The 22713-nt window shown below is 38.9% G+C and overlaps 1 protein-coding gene across 4 annotated transcripts; it reads right to left on the reverse strand.

Moving 5' to 3' along the window:
* Positions 1 to 6647: 6647 nt before the first annotated feature.
* Positions 6648 to 21035, reverse strand: LOC141431103 (luciferin 4-monooxygenase-like). Of its 4 annotated transcripts, none has more exons than XM_074092104.1 (11): positions 20842 to 21035; positions 18688 to 18844; positions 16974 to 17181; positions 15428 to 15626; positions 14305 to 14427; positions 13454 to 13628; positions 11305 to 11445; positions 9084 to 9209; positions 8152 to 8382; positions 7375 to 7540; positions 6648 to 7256 (listed from the first exon to the last, which is right to left on the reverse strand). In XM_074092104.1, the coding sequence occupies exons 2-11, from the start codon at positions 18841 to 18843 to the stop codon at positions 7129 to 7131; spliced, it is 1653 nt and encodes a 550-aa protein (XP_073948205.1). In that variant the 5' UTR covers position 18844; positions 20842 to 21035; the 3' UTR covers positions 6648 to 7128. The 4 variants fall into 4 exon arrangements, with proteins under 4 accessions (XP_073948205.1, XP_073948204.1, XP_073948207.1 ...); XM_074092103.1 differs by having other exon boundaries at positions 20837 to 21035; XM_074092106.1 differs by lacking the exon at positions 18688 to 18844.
* Between the last annotated feature and the right edge of the window lie 1678 nt (positions 21036 to 22713).

Genomic DNA, 22713 nt, shown 5'->3' on the forward strand with positions numbered 1-22713 from the left:
CCTGTCCAAATCTTTAGGTAGTAGTTTTTTCCTTGTACCAAACATGATGTAAACTTGCACGTAAATTATCACAAACAGTGCCGCTGATATCATATGCGCATGCTCGGTATTATCATCGTTTCGTGACGAAGTTGGATGCGGTATTGACTATTTTGTATAATATGTTTTATAAATTAAAACTAACACATGCCTGTTATCGAATGAGAAACAATTATTAAGCTACCTTTACAAATAAAAAGTTATAAAGGTTTGAAATTCAAGATTAGACAGAGAAAGACATACTGACAGGTGACGTCACACGCCAGTAGCGCCATACTTGCTGCATTAGAGAAAAGCGTTTGAGAAAGAGACAGGTATATAGATTTTTTCAAAAAATCACTATAAATCCAATTTTCAACCTATTTCAGTTTTCTCTTCGCTAAACACTGTCTGTACATCTATATTTTCATAATAATATTAAGATATGGCAAATTCAGGAGTTGTCAAATACCTTATTAGATTAATGAAAAAAAAGGAAACTGAAATGCAAGCAACCTACGATATCGACCATACATCGAATCATGATGATATTTAGTTTATTGCTTTATCTGTGTTTGCAAGGCCTTACAATTCGTGCGATGATTTAGCCTTATCAAGTTCACTGATATTTATTTAGTATAACAAACTTTGCTAGTCGCAGACACTTCGTACCCAGTTACGACGGGACTACCACATAATGATATAATATTCAGCTAGAAAAAAAAAATGTTAAGTAATTGTTAGTAGGTGGGGCTGGCTGAATTCGAATTACGGAGCGTGTTTGAAAAGAAAATGGACAAAGTATAATTTAATGATGTACATTTACACAAAGTTACATTCAGTCACTTCAGTCTTCTGTACGCTGCATATCTTTTAAACTACCTAAGCAATGAATTTACGAGTTAAATGCGGTGTTCACCATCAGTCAGATAATTTTTCACGGAATATTGATACATTATACTAGCGACGGGCCCCGGCTTCGTGCGGGATGAAGCTGAGAAATGTGAAGTGACTTATTGATTAGAAACCTTTTTCTATAATTGTACCCGAGCAAAGCAGCGACACTAGCGACATCTATGCTGTAGTCCTCATCGAGAAACTTTCACCACCCCATTGGATCTAACTGCTCACCCGGACAAGAGATGTCGTTATTATGCAATCAAATTAAGATTAAATATAATGACCCGGATAACTCACGTCTTAAATCGAGTTTAGCTCGACATGTTTCGGGCTAATCCGTAGCCCTTCGTCTTCGGAGCAACGCGACTCAGCGGCTGCTGCAACACGCGCACTGCAGGGCTGTGGCTGGTAACCTCCGCAACCAAGCGTACGGTAAAAAGGTCCGGTAGATGATACCCGATTCAGGCTGGCCGGGGTAACGGTCGGGCAGGAAAGAATTTTATAAATTAGCCCACAACAAAGCAAAAATACCTAGCCTAAACGACCCTAAGCGTCAATGAAAATAAACACTTACCCGATGGAAAATCGGCGATGCAGAAAAAGGTGCTCCTCAGCACGGGAAAGCAGGAAATTTGTCGTAAATAAGTGGAAAAAACGGTTGTGACACAAACTAGCGGCACTTCTGTAACTTCGCCAACACGGCACAGATGGAAAAGCACAAATCCAGGACTGTTAACTGGTTATAATTTTCCAAAAAATAGCACTTCAGGACAGAAAGCAGTGTTCCGCACTCAACAACCAATGTTCTAAGAATGACTCTAAAACAAAAAAGCCAAAGGAAAGGCCATGACACAAATTTAAATTTCAAAATTCAAACCAAAAATCAACTACATAGTATTAAGACGTAAACAGCCAGCACAAAACCGGCCAGTGAAAACGAATGAAAATAACCAAAAAGTATGCAACACGCAACTCACATGCAGCGTTGTAATGCTGCACTAGGTACATTTTAAAATAAGTTTTTGGTAAAAATTTCATTTTTAATATAAGCTTTTTTGCTGACTGTACTTTTTGTTGACTATATTGTCACCCAAACTACATTTGCATAGCAAATTTCACGTCGATGCCATTAACCGTTGAAGAGTTCCGTCTTGTGGAGACGATCCTAGACGGACAACCAGGATGTCACTACCAGATTATTGTATTGTCACGCAATTTACATACGTATACCAAATTTCAAGTCAATCCAACTACTGAAAGTTGGTCGAATTTAACTTGCAAGATTTGACTACAACAGACAGACAGACAACGAGACAGGTGAAACTAAATAAAAGCTTGTAAAAATTGATGCATGAATACGATTGCGAACGTCAGCACGTTAGACAATACGGCCTCATTAGGTGTCTGCCAATACGCAAAAGGAGGCCTCGAAAAACAGAGGATTATTTATTTATTTACAAATTCCTGTGTATATACATATAATAAAATAAGTTAGTAGCAATAATTTACTTAATAAACATTTTATTTCAGACAAACCTTGAGTACGGTGGAAGGCGCCGCCTACAGATACTTCAGAGTAGCCTAATTTATTTATTAATAAAACCTAACTTAAAGTACATTAAATTATTTATCATCAAATTCCTATTATACTTAATAGTTTTGACAACTGATCTAATACTTATTGAATCAGGCGCTACTTTGCGGAGGTCCATATCAATGTACTAAAAGAATTAGAGAATTATAGTGTGTGTTCTTACAGTGTGGGAGGTGGAGGAACTGCATGCATACGCATGTTTTGCATAAACGTTGCATAAACTTAACTATCATAAAGGTCGCGGGTGAGCAAAGAAAATTGTTTTAGTTGATCTAATACTTCACTCAAATGAAGCCTAGTAATCACAACTAATATCCACGTAAAATACAAAATATCCATAGGACTAAAACTACTATTAAATTAAAATAACTAAAACTAAAACTTTAATTAAAAAAGAGAGGTGGGCCTCTTGGCATGGTGCCCCATCACGTAGGCAGCATTCCCGCGTTAACTGCGATTGAGATTCTTTGCGCGAGAAAGCTGCCAGCGCGAGGATGGCCTGTTGCCTCCCTTAACCTATTCCTGAACTCCCTGTGTAACTCCAGCGCACCCTTACCCCGGGAACCTAGAGTTTCGACGCCGAAAGCAAAGAAATGATATTGGGCGCCGAGACAGCTATATTTTGTGACCTTGAGGCGTTCCCGGGCGTCTGCCGCCGCCCCCGCACATTTGGTAGTTGCTGGTAGGTAGGACGCCGCAGGGTATCTGTACAGGTAGCGTCCCACACCAGCGCACGGCCAGTCTTTCAGGTATCAACGACATTCCGTCAGGGCGCTTGCCATCGCTCCGTACAATCTGGGCTCCAGAGCAGCGGGAACGTTGGCACTAACGAGCGCCCTTCTGAGAATGTCGTTGAGAGCGGCGTGGCGGAAAGGCGGCCGGCGCCCGAGGAGCAGAGAGAGGCCATGGTGGCCGAGATGGTCCACTGGAGCCCCACAAGAAACACAATTGTGATTTGTGCAGATCCCAACAACTCCCAGCCGGAGACCAACAGCTATGCGTAGAGTGTCTGGGTCGATAAAAGTTCCAATGTTGGGCGAAGGGTAAGCATGGACCCAGTAACCAGATTCTGGCTTGGACACAGCTAACAGTCTAGCCCGGTCCCTGCCTGTTGAAGGTTTCTATGAATGATTAGCCTAGTAAGCAGTATTCAATTATATCAATTAAAAACGCTAAATTCGCATAATAACACACCAGCCACACAAGGACGCACGAAAGCTGAAGATGCAATAGTTTCTAGTAGCCCATGAAATATTTATGTGGGATCGTTGGTATATTGAAGAAAACCCTTTTTAAAGTTAAATAAATTGTGGGCATTTCTCATTTTTGTGCACACATTCACTTCTATGGATGTCACTACCATGGATGTAATTTCGTTTTCTAATGCTATTATGATGCAACTGTACCTACCGTGCAAATGTTTATTATGATGGATTGACAAATATTTTTTGATACGGGAACAAATATTTCAAAATTTTTACATGCACGGTAGTGACATCCACGGAAGTGACTGTGTGCACAAAAATGAGAAATACCCTATAATATGTAAAAATAAAATAAAAAAACAGACAAATCAGTTTCGTCTTCAGTCGCTAAGCAATCTTCCGTTCTGCATATTATTATATTTAAAATAAGCCTCGTACTACGAAGTGCAAAATTCGAACTTCGTTTGCCGTCCCCTGGAGCTTGTATTATTTAAAACGAGAATGAGAGGGACGGTACGATACGAACTTCGATTTTCGTATTTCGTAGTAACCCTGCTGCTCCTTATTCATTCTTGGGCCAATCAACTATTTTACCGACACTTTGGGCGTCTCCTGCCAAAATTGTCTCTGGCGTTACCAAAAAATCGTACTTCCAACAAGATATTTCACGGTTTACTAGGTTGAAACTTACGTAGGATGGCATGTATTCATGTACACTATCTATTAAAACAGAAAAACATGTTTACTTACAAAAATCTGCAATTGTTTGAAAAATGTCGCGGACAGATAAAAGAGTAAGGTAAAAAAGTTGATTGGCCCTCTTTCTCTTTCAGTCTCACACACATCTCATGTCATGCTACGCTCTTTTCTACTCATCCCATAATTTAGGTATATCGGACAGATAAACTGCACCTGGACGATCCTTCGTGTTGTCAACTTCTATGCTTATATGGTTGTGACTAAATGTATTTTCTTTCTCTCTATAAAAACGGATGAAATAAAACAAAACATCCACTTTTCTTAATAATTTATTTACAAAATCTACACAAAAAACTTAGCGTGATGCCATAAACCTATGTAAATACTTTGCGCGGCCATTAGATTTAGATATAGTGAGTAGGTATGTTTTCGTATACTAAAACACCTCGTAGGTAGTAAAGCGTACACAATTGTCATGCTGGCCGTCACTGAAGTTACATAAAAATTCGGAAACCCGGTGATAGTGAGAATTACCTAAGTTGCAGCGCCACGCCACTGGTAGGTAATAGTAATTTTACCTAGGTATACATATATAAGTCATTTAAGTTCTTAATATCTATAAATCGAGATTTTTTAATACTATCCACGTTAAAGCTATCAGATTCTTATTAGCGACGTCAACTAGTACAGTCGAGTTAATAAGCAAAAATTGTATCAAAAATATCTGAACACGCTTCTACGCTATTAACAATAGAGTCGTGTTCAGATATTTTGATCAATGTTTGCTCACAAGTTTATGAACTCGACTATAGCAATTTCAATAAAAAAAATAATCGTAATAACCTTTTCTCAAACATGCTCGAAATGTATGTGTTAATGTCACGAAATGGAGACATGAAGTTTCTCATTTATGGCTCCCTACCACCTCCCTACATAACTTCTTGGCCTAGGCCATGAAGTATGTATGAAAATCCATTATTGTCCGCTGCTCTAACTTTTTAAATTTGCTTACTAACATTAAACTGACAAAGGAAAAATTACGAACAGCCAACCACCACTACTCTGTAATCATTTGCGATACTGCGATGCGATGCGATGTGATATATGGATGTATGGATGGATGGACGGATGGATGGATGGACGGATGGATGGATGGATGGATGGACGGATGGATGGATGACGGACGGACGGATGGATGGATGGATGGATGGATGGATGGATGGACGGACGGACGGACGGACGGACGGATGGATGGATGGACGGATGGATGGATGGACGGATGGATGGACGGACGGATGGATGGACGGACGGACGGATGGATGGACGGACGGATGGATGGACGGACGGATGGATGGACGGACGGATGGATGGACGGACGGATGGATGGATGGACGGACGGATGGATGGATGGACGGATGGATGGATGGATGGACGGATGGACGGATGGATGGATGGATGGATGGACGGATGGATGGAGGGATGGATGGATGGACGGATGGATGGATGGATGGACGGATGGATGGATAGACGGATGGATGGATGGATGGACGGATGGATGGATGGATGGATGGATGGATGGATGGATGGATGGACGGATGGATGGATGGACGGATGGATGGACGGATGGATGGGACGGACGGACGGACGGACGGACGGATGGATGGATGGATGGATGGATGAAATATTTCCTCACATTGTTTGAGAAAAGCACTATACAAACCTCGGCCAGAACAGGGATTGCTGGACTCGTTTTATCCGGCCTCGTCTACGACTCGGCCGTCTACCCCGAACTCGTCCATCAATCCTTACTTCATGGCCTCAGTAATGTACTATTAATGAACTCCGGTACACTTGAAGTTAAAACTACCGTGAGACATATTTAATGAAATTAAACCGTATAACTCACGGCCTAAGTCGAGTTTAGCTCGACATGTTTCGGGCTAATTCGTAGCCCTTCCTCCAGGAGCAACTTAAAACCTGAATTGTCCGGGTTTATTTCATTAAATATTCCCGGTATACTCCCAGGTAGACTAAAGAGATTACAGGTGGGTTAACCTAATGTGTAGATCGAATAAATGACTTATATGAAGTGTACCCTAGGTCTTCACTCCCAGCTTTCGAAGCTTATTAAAATAAGAGTATAATGCTCTGAGAGGAGGGCTGTGGCCGAGCAGTGGGACTTATATAGGCTGGAATTATGATGATTGATGATGATGATGATGATAAAATATGTCTAATGTACAGACTTCTGCATCTTTTATTCCAAAATACTGCTCGATAAAAAAAAACTGTAATTTTAATCCGGAAAATCAAATTAATTTTCAATAAACTGTCAAATTTGGTTTTAACAGCTTTAAAAATAAACAAATAGTAAAAACTTTTGTTAACAGAAAGCCATACAAAATTCAGGGAGCAAACAATGTTTTGAAAGCTCATCAAGAGTATGTCAGTCAATGGATTAATGATGTAAAAAGTCTAAACACTTAAAACTGTTACTACGCGAGTTGATTATATCCAACTTTAGCTGAGAACTAAGGAAATGACTTGAAATCTAGACCAAGCACGTAAATGATGCTTGTAACTAGGCAGAAGCGAGAACATATTCGGTAAACTGGTTCTAATAAATTCGCGTGTAAAAAAGCGAAGCGGTTAGCATTTGCTTGTACCTAAGGTTGGTTTTAAAATTAACCTCTCACTTGTTAAGTAAGAATTTTATTCTCTTTCGGCTTGCAGTGCGATCTCCTTAAGTTTTCTTCTATGGACCTTAGTGGAAGCAGTCTGTGGTATAGCATCTAGGAATATCACCCCTCCCCGCAATCGTTTCGAGTCTACCAGATTATCTGTAACGAAAAGAATACTTAATAGTAAACGCAAAGAATAAAGGCATGTTACCTGGATGGAAACAACCAAGCTCTATAGCTAGATCTGGTCCTGTAATAAGATTGGCTGTGGTCTTACCTTTGACAATGTCTTTGATCTCCTCAGCGGTAACATCGTAGCCAGGTTTTCGCACCACACACGCAACGGGTAACTCCCCGCATTCTGGGTCTGATACGCTCGTCACTGCCACGTCAGACACGGCTGGGTGCTGGCGGATTACACCTTCCAGTTCCACAGGGGAGATCTGCAATTCACAATTGAAGTTCAGCTTTTGGAAGTCACCTTAATGCGATTAAACGGTTAAATTATCCTTTATTCAGCGCGCGCATCTTTAGTCTAGCTAGTGTGCTTAACTATTCTTGCTATCACAATACCAAGTTTGCGGCGCATTCTTCTAGATGAATGCATGATGGTCTTTCCGAAAGCTTTGGTAGTTTTAAAAAATGACGTCTAAAAGTGCCAATTGCGGCCTATCTACTGAATAAATGATTAGAGATTGAGTTAAGATGGTGGATGTTTACTAGTTAATATACTCTAGTAACCATAAAGGCAGTTAGCAGTAATTATACAAACACACCAAGGATAACCGTTGGGGGAGAAAATTCCCCAAGTGGCGACACCGAACAGGAAGACGATGCGTTAGCAGGCCTCCCACCATCTAGATTGTAGACTGACGACATCGCCAGAGTTAAAGACAACTGGTTGATGCAAGTGGTGAATTGTCATTCATTGTGACGTTCTAAAGGGGAGGCTTTTGTTCAACAGTTGACATTTTCCGGCTAAGGATGAGTTGGGTATTTTACCCTAAACTAAGAGAAATATAATTGATTCATATCTCATAGTTACATAACTCACCTGGTGACTCATGTACTTTAGTAACAACTTGATTCTCTCCACGAAGAAAAAGTTGTAGTTTTCATCCCTGTAAAACATATCTCCGGTTTTAAACCAGCGACCCTCTGCGAAAGTATCTTCTGTAGCTTCAGGGTTTTTGTAATAGCACTTGATTATGCCGGGACCTTTCAGCCACAGCTCTCCGTTTTTGTTTGGCTCGTAAATGTCATCTTGTGTCTCAACGTCGATCAACTGTAAGGAAAGTTTTTATGTAAACTCTTTATTGTACAGTCGAGCTCACAGATTTTTTTAAACTTTAGTACCTTGTCACTGTATGCCATCTGACAATTTTATACAAAAGTTCAAACATGAAGAGAGAACGACAAGGTTGTAAAGTGTAGAGATATATTTGACCCCGACTGTACAAAAAAAGAAACAAATACAATTGTCAAACGAAACAAAATAAGGTAAAGAAAAGTAAAAGATGAAAATAATTACATGTATACACTATCTTGGATATGAAACATTTACCTACTTATTTAAGTATTTAATGTTTAAATAGCTATTTATAATGATTTTAACCACTAAATTTAAATTGGCAGCGAGGCGAAGTCACGGTTAAAATGATTTATTGAGTAATTAAATAAAAATCAAATAAAACACTTTTTGCCTGTCCCTAACTGAATGCTCCTCTCATCCACTCAAAGGTTGACTGGTAGAGATCCTTAAAGGGATAAGACCGCCTGTGTACCATATCTCAATGTTTGTCATTGTGTTTGTTACTTATATGTACAATAAAGATATATATTACATAATAATAATACATACAGAGCGGGCTAAAAATCTGGCCAATGTATGCAGAAATAGGTAATTTTTGTATGTAGAGTGGGCCAAATTTCGCCGATCAGTATATTTCCGACTACCTTAGACAACAACATAACGGACGGACTTACTCTGTACTGCAAGCATCCTATCGGTTTCCCACTCGACCCGAGGCAAGTCTCGTCGTCCATGAATCCTATAGACGTCAACTCACTGAGCCCGTACACATTCAGAATTTCAGTGTTTGGTGTTAATTTCTAGAATAATAATATGAATTAAAAATTAGATAATCTAAAACATTTTGAACCAACTCATGCTAATGATGCATACAACTGCGTCGAAATAAAGAGATCTCATTAAAAGACCCCGGACCTTAAGTATGGAAAATGTGATTTCAGTTAAATATCCTGAGATTTTGATATGTTATAGATTTCAAAGTCCCAAACAAAAGTCTCTAAAAAACTAAACTAAACTCTGAAAGGGACTCGGAAATAGAGGTAGCACCCTTAGATACTTTTGTTCGGGACTTTGAAATCTATAACATATCAAAAGCTCCGGGGTCCTTTACAGATGTAGGTGCATAATGATTTTCCATCGTATTTTATCGGAAAATTTTGTATTTATCGTGCTCTCTCAATTATCTTCACCCATAATTATACGTAAGTACTCTATAAGGCGTGGAATACACATTATAATATGACTGTGTGTAGATAAAATAATGTATACAACTGCACGTAATTAGGCCTTAAAACACTCGTCTACGCTCGTTTTATAAAACCACACTCGTGTTTTAAGGACCATTATTACGCAACAGTAGCATCCATACTAATGTGTTTGTGTGTATGTTTGTCCGTCTTTCACGCCGTAACGGAGCGACGGATAGACGTGATTTTTGGAATAAAGTAAAGATAGTTTATGGGCCCGAGAGTGACATAGGCTACTTTTTATTCCGGAAACATGCACAGTTCCCGAGGGAACAGCGCGCGATAGCCGAATACCACGTGGACGGAGCGCGGGCAAAAGCTAGTAAACTAATATTTCAGTGGCGTGCATATGGTCAAGTCCAGAGTAGGTAGCGCTAGCTCGCGCCGCAGCTGCGTGCCTTCAGCCCCCTGAGCTGCTTTTTTTTTTATACGACTGGATGGCAAACAAGCAAGTGGGTCTCCCCTGCTTACCCTGAGATTGACCGAATGCACGCCTATGATACTAAATAATAAAGTTCCATGTGAAAATGTCACTCATTTAATACATAATTGATCGACACTTCGGGTGCCGTCGTATTCCGACGGAGATCCGACTTTTCCCGATAGAAACCCATTAAGGGCTCTACCCATTACACCGTACCATGACCGTAAAAGAAACGTGTCAGGCAATAGTTATTTGTGTCACAAGGGAGCAAAATGGTGTATTTACGACGAGGGCGTACATTGAATGCAGAATGTAGCGAAGGATTCTAACAGGATTCTAAAGTAGAATCCGTGAGCGTAATGAGGGATTCAAGTGTTAACGCCCAAGATGAAAATAATTTTGCTCCCGAGTGGCTCATACAACTTTTCACACCAAGCATTAAGAAACTTGAAAAAAAAAACTAAATATTATTAAAGACCAACCAGCATAGAAAATGGCGTGGCTTTACAATTATCAACTTCAAAAAATGGCATTTGCAATTAATTACTTCTTTTTTTTTACTTAGAAAAGCCTTGAACAGAAAAGTTGCACTTTGCTTCCTTTCGTCAGGGAGGAAAAGTTACTTTTCTGAAGGAGAGGTGTGAAAATAGTTATTTGTGTCACAAGGGAGCAAAATGCTGTATTTACGGCGAGGGCGTAAATTGAATCCAGAATGTAGCGAAGGATTCTACAATAGAATCCTGAGCGTAGCGAGGGATTCTAAAGTAGAATCCTAAGCGTAATGAGGGATTCAAGTGTTAGCGCCCAAGATGAAAATAATTTTGCTCCCGAGTGGCTCATACAACTTTTCACACCGAGCATTAATAAACTTGAAAAAAATAATTCTTAATATTATTAAAGAACAACCAGCATAGAAAATGGCGTGGCTTTACAATTATCAACTTCAAAAAATGGCATTTGCAATAAAACACTTAGAAAAGCCTTGAACAGAAAAGTTGCACTTTGCTTCCTCTCGTCAGGGAGGAAAAGTTACTTTGCTGAAGGAGGGGTGTGAAAAAATATATTCTTTGTATCGAAAAGTATGAGGCTATGCCCACTAGCACGTTTCCTAACCAACCGACGTCATCGTGTGTCATGAATTTGCTTGACATTCCGTTCCTGACATGTTCCTGTTACAGTCATGGCATGATACGCTAGCGAAAAAGTTTTGGTATCAACATCAACCTTCATTTCTTGAATCAGGTCTGGGAGTACAGCACTGCCTCCCAAGAGAATTGACTCCAGGCAAGTGAAGTCGCAGGGCTCGCTAGCGTTCGCTCTCATCAGGGTTGTCGCAAACGTCGGACTGAGTACAGTGAAGGTTGGCTGTAACAAACGTAGTGTAAAGTCAGGGAGGCCACTACCGAATTTGAAAATCGAAGTTTGTATACCGTCTCTCTCACTCTCGTATTAAATAAAATCAGTAATACGAAGTTCGAATTTTGCACTTCGTAGTAATAGGGCCGGGAGCGGTCTCGCGCTTACTTTTATATTATAAATGTGAGTTTGTGAGTGAGTGAGTATGTTTGTTACTTCTTCACGCTGAAACGGCTGGGCAGATTTGAATGAAATTTGGCAAAAAGTTAGTTTATAACCTGGATTAAGGCAAAGGATACTTTTTTGAACATGAAACTACCTTGAGACTCACTCATATTAAACTCGAGCTAAACTCGATTTATGACGTGAGTTATCCGGGTCATTATATTTAATAAGGATACTTTTTATCTCGATATTATTCTTTTTATCTAAATAACAAGCGCTGGGCTTAGAGTCATGAAATTTGGTATGTAGATACCTAGCTGGACATCTGGAATAACACATAGGATACTTTTTATCCCGATATTCCCGCGGGATAGGGATAAAATCTCTAAATAACAACCGCTGGAGTCATGAAATTTGGCATGGGTGTTTTAATTTAACGTCAATGAAAACCTCGATGTAATTTTAGGGAATTCCAAGAGAATTTAATAAAATCCCGGAATATCAATTCAACTGCTGTATATAATGATTTACGCGTGCGAAGCCGCGGGTAAACGCTAGTATTGCATAATATAGGTACTAAAGTAAGGCCAAAGTGAAGATTTATAAGTATGGATGTATTATGCAGCCCCACAGAAGTAGAGGGCGCCCTAGAGAGAGGTGGGTGGACGATATACGTAGTGTCGCTGGAAAAAACTGGACAAAGAAAGCAGAGGACAGGAAAGCATGGAGACAACTGGAGGAGGCCTATACCCGGAAAGGGGCCTTGACTCATAAGTTAGATTTATATAATTTAGAATGTAGGTTTTACAGTGTACAGTTAAGGAAATAAAGGCTTATTATTATGACATTAGAAAGAAAAGGAACGAGATACTAATAAGGATGTGTCAGATAAAGATGAAGTATATTCGTCCCGTTGGCTTTGCTTTTCGTAACAAATATGACATCGGTTTTTACGGCTGTCATACTCGTATTCAAGACGACGACGAGACGAGACGGAACATTACCTCGGATTACACTACAGTACAATACAATACAATAACTCTTTATTACATTACATTGTAAACTCGCGCCTTTGATTACATCTGAAATTTACCACGAGCTTTAAGGAAGATATCGCGAGAATGGTGTGTGTGAAGTTGCCAATCCGCATTGAGTCCGTATGAGAACTATGGCCCAAGCTCTCTCATTCTGAGAAGAGGCCTGTGCCCAGCAGTGGGACGTAAATAGGCTGGAATGATTATGGTGATGATGACAATATGCAAACTCTGTGGCTTTCTTTCTAACTGAGAGAGCTGGCTGAATTAGAGCTCGTACTGTGCGACAAAGACAGAAAGAAAATAGTATGTGTACTAGAACACCGAGCGATTAAGTACACACAAAAATATAAGCTCACAAGGTGGGAAGATTTTTACGACGTTAAAAACAAGGAAAGAAAAACAAGCAAAAAAAAGATTGAATATGTGCGTGACCATTGTACCTACTTAATACTAGTTAAAAAATCCCAATCATTTAAACAAAAATTAATAACCCATCATTATAATAGATTTACTATCGAAAAAACTGGTCATTAACTTATTTCAGTAAGTACAAAGCAATTTTATTGTTTACTTCTTTTTTTTTGACTAGGTAGGTATAATGGCGTAAATATAATACTCGTAACAATGACTGGAGAAACCTAAGCTTGTTTTGTCAAGCACACTACACTAAATGTATGTATGGGAAACACCCGCAAGAGATCCGGATTCTAATGGATTCCGATATTTTCAAAATTTCCCAGGGGCGCACTACCCTCCCCTACCCCTAACACTAACCTCCCCTATCCCTGGGTATGCCAATGCCTTTGGTTCTTTACCTGATAAGTATTAATGAGATAGCATGCATGGTCTTGCGTAAGAGATTGGGAACTCTGTAGTCGCGTGTATCTCAATACAGGTGACATGATGAAGTTGATGAGAGCCGTTAGCCATTGCAGTGGTGATCCGATGAGCACCATCTTTGTTGGGTGCGGGAACTGCGAGTGTCTCATCCTGGGAACAAGCAACGTCGTTAAAGCTGTTTATGAAATCTCATGATAGAAAAATAGCAGGTAGACCAGGCCATGAAAATAAAAATCGTAATGTTTATTCTAGAAGTAGGCTGCAAAGAGCTCTTTTTCATGTGACATTGTGAACATCATAATAATAACATATTTTACATTTTTAGGTGCGTTCGCAGCTTAACATTCTGGGCAAGTTAGCCGTGGCAGCCTAGTGGTTTATCCTATAGCCTCTCAGGCAGAGGATCGTGGGTTCAAATACAGAATCGCACCTCTGAAAAGCTTAACAGTGAAGGTAAGCTCACTAATATTTAAAGTCATTTATCTACTGGGTGTGTAAAGTTCCAATCAGCACTGGGCTCGAGTGGACCTTATGAGAGGAGGCCGGTGTACTACGTTACGGTTACGGTCGAGATGACGGAAAATTTTCCGGCAAGTTCGATTAGACGAGATTTCAAAAAACAGTTTTTTTGTTCTATTGTTGCTTTCATTATCTATGAAAATGACAAAAGAGGAAGTAAAAGACATCAAAAACTCATGCCGAATCTTGAAAAGTTTTCTTCAACGCCGGCTTCTAATAGACTCTCGTTAGTAATCCTCTTCTTACGGCCCTTAATGCACAATGTACCTACTATTAAGCATTATGTTATCCAAAGGGTCATATTTACCATAGATACGGTCCAGTGATAGTCAGATTCTTGTGGGTAGCTGCTGCTCCTTTTGGCAAACCCGTGGTACCACTGGTGGCGATCAACAGAGCGATAGTATCCTCAGGGTCGAAATCTGTTGGTCTAAAGTTCGAATGTATGTTTAGCACCTGCTTCTCTAAAGGGTGATAAACTTGGGCATTTACTTTCGACAGAACATCGAGCAAACACCGTAAGTATTTTTAATTAATTGAACTGAACAATGAACAGACTATCATTTTAATTTAATTTACTGCTTTTTAGGGTTCCGGAGCCAAAATGGCAAAAACGGAACCCTTATAGTTTCGCCATGTCTGTCTGTCTGTCTGTCTGTCCGTCCGTCCGCGGCTTTACTCAGGGACTAGGTATCAATGCTAGAAAACGCACGGATATATGTAAACTATGCCGACAAAATGGTACAATAAAAAACTAAAAAAAATTTTTTTTAGGGTACCTTCCATAGACGTAAAGTGGGAGTGATTTTTTTTCTCATCCAACCCTATAGTGTGGGATATTGTTGGATAGGTATTTTAAAACCATTAGGGGTTTGCTAAGACGATTTTTCGATTCATCGATTTTTTAAATCATATTCAATTCTATGCACTACTACAAACAACAGGTCATCTTCTTAAGTTTTTACCTAAGCATACGGATCACTAATAGTTAGTACCCACCATATCTATATGTATTATATGGTCTGTAAATAAACGATTCATTCATTATTCATTCAGAGCCAAGCTTAGAGCCTAGCGTAGAGTCAAACATTGCTACGTGATTGCTACGAACATTGACACGATTATTCTCCAGCTTGTCAAAAATTTTACTATACATCGATGTATATGGGCGGTGGCGATCTCTTACCATCAGGAGAGCCACTTGCTCGTTTGCCATCCAGTCGAATAAAAAAAAATATCGAACAAATGCTCGGCAAAAATCTCGTAGCAAGTTTTGTGTCGTTTTGCTTGAATACTCGCTAGAATGCTCTCTAAAATGCTGGAGGTCTATGCAGGGGGCCTATGTGGCCAACAGAGGATGTTCTGCGGCTGATATGATGATGATGGTGTATGAGAATCCCCTTTCTTTTATTGTAAAATGCAGAACTAACTTAAAATCCTCGATAGGGCTGTTATCCCCATAAGTCTCGATGAATTCTGCGAAGCTGCAGAGGTAGTCGCCCTTGTCGAAAGTGACGATCAAAGCATCTGACTCAATACTGTTCAACGCCAATTGTACGTCTGGAGCCCTCTCACTTTGACAGAAGATTAGTTTTGGCCTGTTCACATCAAATGTGCCTTGTAGTTCGACTGTAAACAGAAAGAATTGATAAGAGGTGAGATGTACTAGTGAGGCCAAATTGCGCATCAAGTCTTTCGAGTACGCGACCATAAAAAGACTAATCCAAGGACTAGGTTCACGAGTATTTACTAGTACGTCGCTGCTCTATAGGTAAAATACGTATTTTCGGAAAAAAGCGTAATGGTGGAGTTTAGAAACCTATTATCCAAGTAACACAGTAAGCTATATAACTACTCACTCGTTGTCTTATACTCGTACACGATGGAAACGATAAAAGTGATCTCACTCGATTATTTCTAAACTATACAAGATATCGAAAAATTGGTTACTGATCCTGAAAGTGCCTCACGAGCTCTATCAAACGGTAAAAATAATGGGTTACAGAATAAATCCAAAAATTAAATGTTTCCAGCTTCATACCATATTCATATAGTACAGCCACTATGGCACTCATCTCTTGATAATACCATAGCAAGTAAAAGTAAAGCCTAAAACCAATGTTTTCCATAAATAATTTTAAATAAGAATTCGATTTACGAGTTTATTATAAAAGTTAATTATTTAATTAAAATGTTCAACTACCTACTTAAATGATAAAATAGTATGTGGCTGTAGGTACTAAATGTATGGAAGCTTTGATTTTTTGGATAGATCCCGTTTATTCTGTAACCTATTATTGACAGAGCTCGTGAAGCACTTTCACGAGTTTTTCAATATCTTGTATAGTTTAGAAATAATCGAGCGAGAGATCATTTATCGTTTCGACGGTCACCCGTATACAGTTCTACGTGAACTTACAAGTACATAATAGCATTTATCTACATGCATATCATAACTTCCCTATTATATGTTCAGAAACGACTATCAAATGGCCTTTATTAAGAAACCTGGTATCTGCGGGTGCATCTTAATGTGAACATTAAAGTACAGTGCATCTTAATCAAAGTCGTCAAAGTCAAAGTCAAAGTTACAGGCCATATCTGAACATATTATCTTATGATATGCATGTAGATAAAGTTATGTATACGGCTATACATAATTAGCGTTGATCTTATTATGAAAGTTTCATAAACCACACTCGTACATGCCTCTCATTATAGCCACATAATTTAGTGTCATTTAAACAGCTCAGTCTCAATAAAAGCTGTATTACGGTTTGGAAAGGTTTTCGTCCTTAATCAGCTTGAAGCATTTTTAGAGACTTGAGAACTGCGCGCCGTAGGTACTTCTAAATACTCGTAAGTACCCTAAAACACGCCCAGCGGGAACGCGTCCTTCAGCGTCCTATTCCAGTAAATACGTCTTCCTCTAGAATTGATTGTGTAGCACGCGTCAATAGCGAAGACGGTACTCACGTCCACCCAAAGTTCTGTCAATAGGCGACACGATGACTCCAAGATAAAATGCAGCATAGAACGGTATAGCCAGGTCAATGTGGTTTGGAGCCATGAGGACTATGACGTCACCGTGCTGCAGCCCGAATTTTCGAAAGCTGATGGCGCAACGGACTGTCCTCTCAAGAACAGAGCCACTTGTCTCGGATTCACCTGTTGCTCCATCGATCTGAATTTGGAGAATTGTAAACTGATATTAGACACTCTACAAAAAAATGTCCTGATTGACGAGCTAGTCATTAGCTGATCAACGCTAAATCTATACCATTTGGTAAGTAACCATATAATGCTGGGATGGTCCACCCGAATTAGTCATTGTCATTATAGGGTAGTTGACTCCTATCGATAAGTCAGAGACACAATTTCAATAGCAATTCGTTGAGAGAGAGCTGTCCTGCCAGCCCGGAGTCAACTACCTTATTAATATTATATTAGCCATTGTCATTAATAGGGTAGTTGACTCCTATCGATAATTCCCAGACACAATTTCGTTTTTTTTTAGACACTATTGAACACCAAACGGTTGACAGCTTTCTCTCAACGAATTGCTATCGCTATTCAACGAGGTAATGCTGCCAGGCCGTTCGGCACCATGGCATGGGGGATTTTTAGATTTAATAGTGTTAATTACGAGTACATAAGTTTTTAAGTAAGTACGTATGTCTAGTTTGTAGTTAAGTTTTATTTACGATTTTATCCTTCCTTGACCTAGGAGGGATTTTTTATTTATTTAGGCCTTACAAATGCATGTTAAAATCGAGATGTTTTAAAAAAGTATGTTATTTTAATATTGTTATTTCTATCGATTGCTGGCCTAATCTACTTTACTACCGGACAATGTTCTAGTGAAACCTCGTAGAATATTCTATTGGCTCACCGCATCAATAACCCATTTGCTAAGGTCAGGAGCGAACTAAAGTGCTCTAGACAATGTTAGCGGAAACTAAAAGCAATGGCTTTTACTGGTTTTTGAGCTGCCTATTAATTAGGTGAACGACGCATTTGTATGGGGGGTGGAAACAGAGACATATTTAAAGATTCGTAGCCCCGGCCTAATTAACTTTGCCGCCCCATTAAATAAAGTATTTAATTGGAGAAAAAAAACCTACAATGGGCTGCGTTTCCACGGAGATGTGTTTGTCTGATGCATTTCTTAACTTCAGTTAACTTAACTCAACACGTACGCAACCCGACGCACTTTGCCGAACATAGCGAAACGACCATACTCGTAGACCTGATTTGCACTGACACTCGCGTTGTGAATGTGGACGTGAAGCACATTCCCGACCTAGGCAGACACGCATTAATTACGGCCGAGTTGGACATAAAAGGATTCCTATAAGGATTCCTAGTTGACTACGGACGGAACCCTAAAAATATATTAAACCACTTTCGGGGTTATAATGTAACCTAACCAACACAGAAAAAAAACATTGTCATTTGAAAGCTCAATATCTCAAAAACGGCTGAACCAATTTTATGAAACATAGCTAAAGAAGAGCCACCACAAGAAAACTCGCATTCACGTAAAAACCGTATTGAACTCGCTGGACGGCCATTCGAGTGGTAAGATACCACGGACAGATATTGGCGTCTTTATAACACCGCTCTTCTTGCGTCGGGGCAAGATGATTTTTTGATTTCTGATTGATTTCAATGAAAGGGACGATATTACCTGCATAACGAAATCTGGTTCATCCTTGAAACTTTGCAGCAAGATTTTGCCAAGATGATGTCGATCGGTCGATATGCCGCTTGCAGCCACGACTCGAGATGTCAGCTCGTTCATGAACCAATGCACCGAGTCGTTGGTCCTTCTCGAAGAATACATTCTACGGAAATATACATTGAGTCTCTGACCATGGGGTTTTAAATCCTAGGGTTGATTCTACTCGCTTAACTGGGCTACTTTTATAAAAAAATAAATATCACGGGACAATTCACATCAATTGGCCTAGTCCCAAACTAAGCAAAGCTTGTGTTATGGGTATGTACTAAGCAACGGATAAATATAATTATATAGATTTAGATACATACTTAAGTACATATTAAACACAGAAGATCCGAGGACAAACATTCGTATTTTTCATACAAATATCTACCCCGACACGGGAATCGAACCCGGGACCTCAAGCTTCGTAGTCAGGTTCTCTAACCACTAGGCCATCTGGTCGTCATTGTCACTTTTGTTCTGCAAGTTTTTATAAATATGATCATTTTTTTTTTTCAAACAGTTTAAACGTAATTTTCAATGTATGTATCGCATCGCAATGTATATACACAATTGACAGCACATTGGTAAGAGTTTATTTACTTGTAAGAGATGTCAAATAAATATCAAAAATATTTAAAGGCCCCGTACCAAGAGACTGCCTAGCTGTAACACCGCAATGTCCGATCCACTGATGTAACGATTAAACTTTGAGGATCAATAAATAATTTATCTAAATTCTACTTCTTTGAAAATGTTACAAAACAAAATTAGCTTAGTTATGCAAGTAGAATCGAACCTAAAATTTAAAACCACATGGTCAGAGACATCCTATATATTTTGATACAGATGCAGAAAGTACAGTCACCTGCGTTAAGCACAGCGAAACTTTTTTTATTAGTTCAGCAGTTCTAATAATTACCCTCTATGAAAAACACGCATACTACATGTACTTCTTTGCTGTTATTATTGTAGATAAGACATAGCATAGAAAATACATGCATTATGTTGATGGCAGGGAGTTTGTGAAATATGTTTCAAGATAAAACTGCGGTATAGGTACTCTAAATACTTTTTTTTATGTATCTGTAGTATACTGTACTAAATCTAACTCTATGCTCTTGATTACCTATTATCACTTAAATAGTTAGTACCAACGAGATGAAGAAAACCTGAGGCCGTATTGCCTAACGTTTCAGATGCTCGCGGTCGCAATCAAATGACAGATTTCGCATACAAAAACTGTCACTTAATTGCGATCGCGGGCGCCAGAAAAATAAACTGATACTGTTTTTTCCAACCTCGACATTGGCGGAATCATCGATAGTATCGATGGAGCTATACTTTCAAGAATTGAAATTAATTGAGCGCCAGAAACCACTGATATAGATTACACAATACAATACTGGCCCTGGTTAAAGCCGCGGGTTCACGGTGGATGCAGGCCGCTTCCAACCAAACCAACTGGAGGGTGTATCTATATCTGTGGGGAGGCCTATGTCAAACAGCGGTGAATATCCTAGATTCTGGCCAGCGAAAGCTGTCCACGAAAAACCGCGGCAAATTTATAAAAAAAAACCGAGGCTGACAACTCTTGCTGTACACTGATTAAACGATGTTGATAATTAGATATTATTTAAATTTTAAAGATATGAAATTATACCCAGGACTCTTCAAGCTGCATCAACATTAATTATAGTACATAATGCGTGAAAGTTGATGACGCACTTTAGGAGTCCCTTGGTAAATTTTACGACTTTTGTCAGTGCCCATTTACGTACCTACAGTCCAGACGCATCAATTTTTGGACCATTGTGACCAGATTGGCATTGAATATATCTTCTAACATTTTAATTCTAGCATAATCTTATAACATTTTGCATTTTGAGGATGGTAAGAGGTTGAATTAAACAAAATATTATTTCTTTATTTCTTAAAGCAGAAATATCAAAATTATCTAAGCCGGGTTAGAATGACAATATGTCAATTTTGACAATCTCAAAAATGATACCAGATTAAAGTTTCATAAAAAATGCGTGGACAGCTTTCGCTGGCCAGAGTCTACGGGTGATTATGATGATGACAATTATATGATAACGTACAAAATACTTACTTTACCTGTTCAACCTACGTAATCCGTCGAAGAATAATGAAGCTTTACTTAAATATTCCAAGTACTTTTGATATACCTGGCTAATTGAATAATGTACTATTATACACACCGTCACCGTGTATTATTATAGCACACCGTCAGTTACTATTAGACTATTGTCTTCTCACTCCGAAGTAAAATTAGCTTCTGGCTTGAGAAAAACCGGTATTGTATATATGTACCCTATAGTTCACCGGTAAAATTAACTATAAGGGCTTGTGCAGAGTGATGTAGGTATTCTTGAAACCGTCTTTGGAGTTTTTGTAAAGTCCTTAAAGCGAATTATAGAAATAGATATAACATAAAAATATATATATTATGTTTCAGCTCCGAAATTTGTGAACAATTTATGTTAGATTCTTGTATTTTACGGTTAAAATAAAAAAAAGAAGTACAGACTTACGTTAATTTACCTTAAACTCGAAGTGAAATCAATTGTTTAATATCTGGTTTAAGAACTTTATTCTCATAAAGAATTATAACAATTCACATACATGTGAAACACTACATTTACAAAAAATAATTAGCGTACAGTAACAGATACTTAAAAAAAAAAAATTAAACAAAAGTGAGTACATTAAACTTAAGCTATGGAGGTAAGACGATTAGCACAAGTCGGCATCGCAGATCTATGCGCCGGCGATTTATGCGTAAACAGAATTAGAAAATAACTGGATGCGTCAATTTAAAAACACAGAACACAAGGCAAGTTATTTAAAATTAAAACAGTTTAGGGGTAGGTTAGTAAACTATGAACTAACGATTACTAATTTATTGAATCAGGCGTTACTTTGCGGAGGTCCATATCAATGAACTAAAATAATTTCCTTGCTCACCGCGACCTTACGATAGCTAAGCTTATGCAAAATATGCGTGTTCATGCAGTTCCTCCACCTCCACACTGTAAGAACACACACAAATCACACAAACCCATCTATCACCACCACCACACTACACTGACTGACTAGGAGTCTAACAACTGGTAGCATGGTGTACGGTTGTGTCACTCTGAAGATGAGCTCTGGTTGAGTTCGAAACGCGTCAGTGTAGTGTGGTGGTGGTGATAGATGGGTTTGTGTGATTTGTGTGTTCTTACAGTGTGGAGGTGGAGGAACTGCATGAACACGCATATTTTGCATAAGCTTAGCTATCGTAAGGTCGCGGGTGAGCAGGAAATTATTTTAGTTCATTAACGATTACTAATTTTTTAACGTACTTTTTATATAATATATAATATTTTATTTTATAGTATTTGAATGACTGTTTAGTGTGTGCGTGCATATGTCTGTCATTTTATTATGGTGTTTAAAACCTGTTTAGTGCGTGCGTGTGTGTGACATTTTATCTATCAATAATATAATATAATATAAATAAATTGAGGACTAAGTGACATCTGTTTTTTTTTGAATTCTAGTTAGTTCTAGTTATTTGAATCCGTTGTACGGTTTTAATATTTACATGGCCATTCTCATTCATCTGTGCATCCGTCTAATTATCGTTTCTCTTAAATTTTCTGCAAAAGTGACACGGTAATTAGCCTAAGTACATAGACCTGGAAAAAGGATGGCGGCCGTTCTCATACATCTGTGCACTCAAGCCTAATTACTGTGTGAAACAAAAAACGGCATGGTAATTAGGCTGGTGCGCAGAGGAATGAGAATGGCAGATCTATTTAAGATTTTAGCGAGCAAAGTACAGACATAGCGTAATAACTTATAACAGTGAGTGCTATTTCTTGATGGCATGACAAGGCTCTCCGACAACGAGTCAAACATTTTTTATAATAATTATAGCACATCGAATAGCGAATTAGCTAGTTGATGTAGCAATGGGCAGGC

The sequence above is a fragment of the Choristoneura fumiferana genome, chromosome 9, assembly GCF_025370935.1.
Source record: "Choristoneura fumiferana chromosome 9, NRCan_CFum_1, whole genome shotgun sequence".
In the NCBI taxonomy this organism is placed as follows: Eukaryota; Metazoa; Arthropoda; class Insecta; order Lepidoptera; family Tortricidae; genus Choristoneura; species Choristoneura fumiferana.

What these genes read in the sequence shown, in the direction of transcription:
- LOC141431103 (XM_074092104.1), bottom strand. Translation starts at nt 18,843, where the DNA reads ATGTATTCTTCGAGAAGGACCAACGACTCGGTGCATTGGTTCATGAAC. An exon ending in AGCCCTATCGAGGATTTTAA is followed by an intron (nt 14,428 to 15,427) that starts GTTAGTTCTGCA and finishes TTCGAACTTTAG; the next exon opens with ACCAACAGATTTCGACCCTG. An exon ending in TAAAGTACATGAGTCACCAG is followed by an intron (nt 7,541 to 8,151) that starts GTGAGTTATGTA and finishes TGTGAATTGCAG; the next exon opens with ATCTCCCCTGTGGAACTGGA.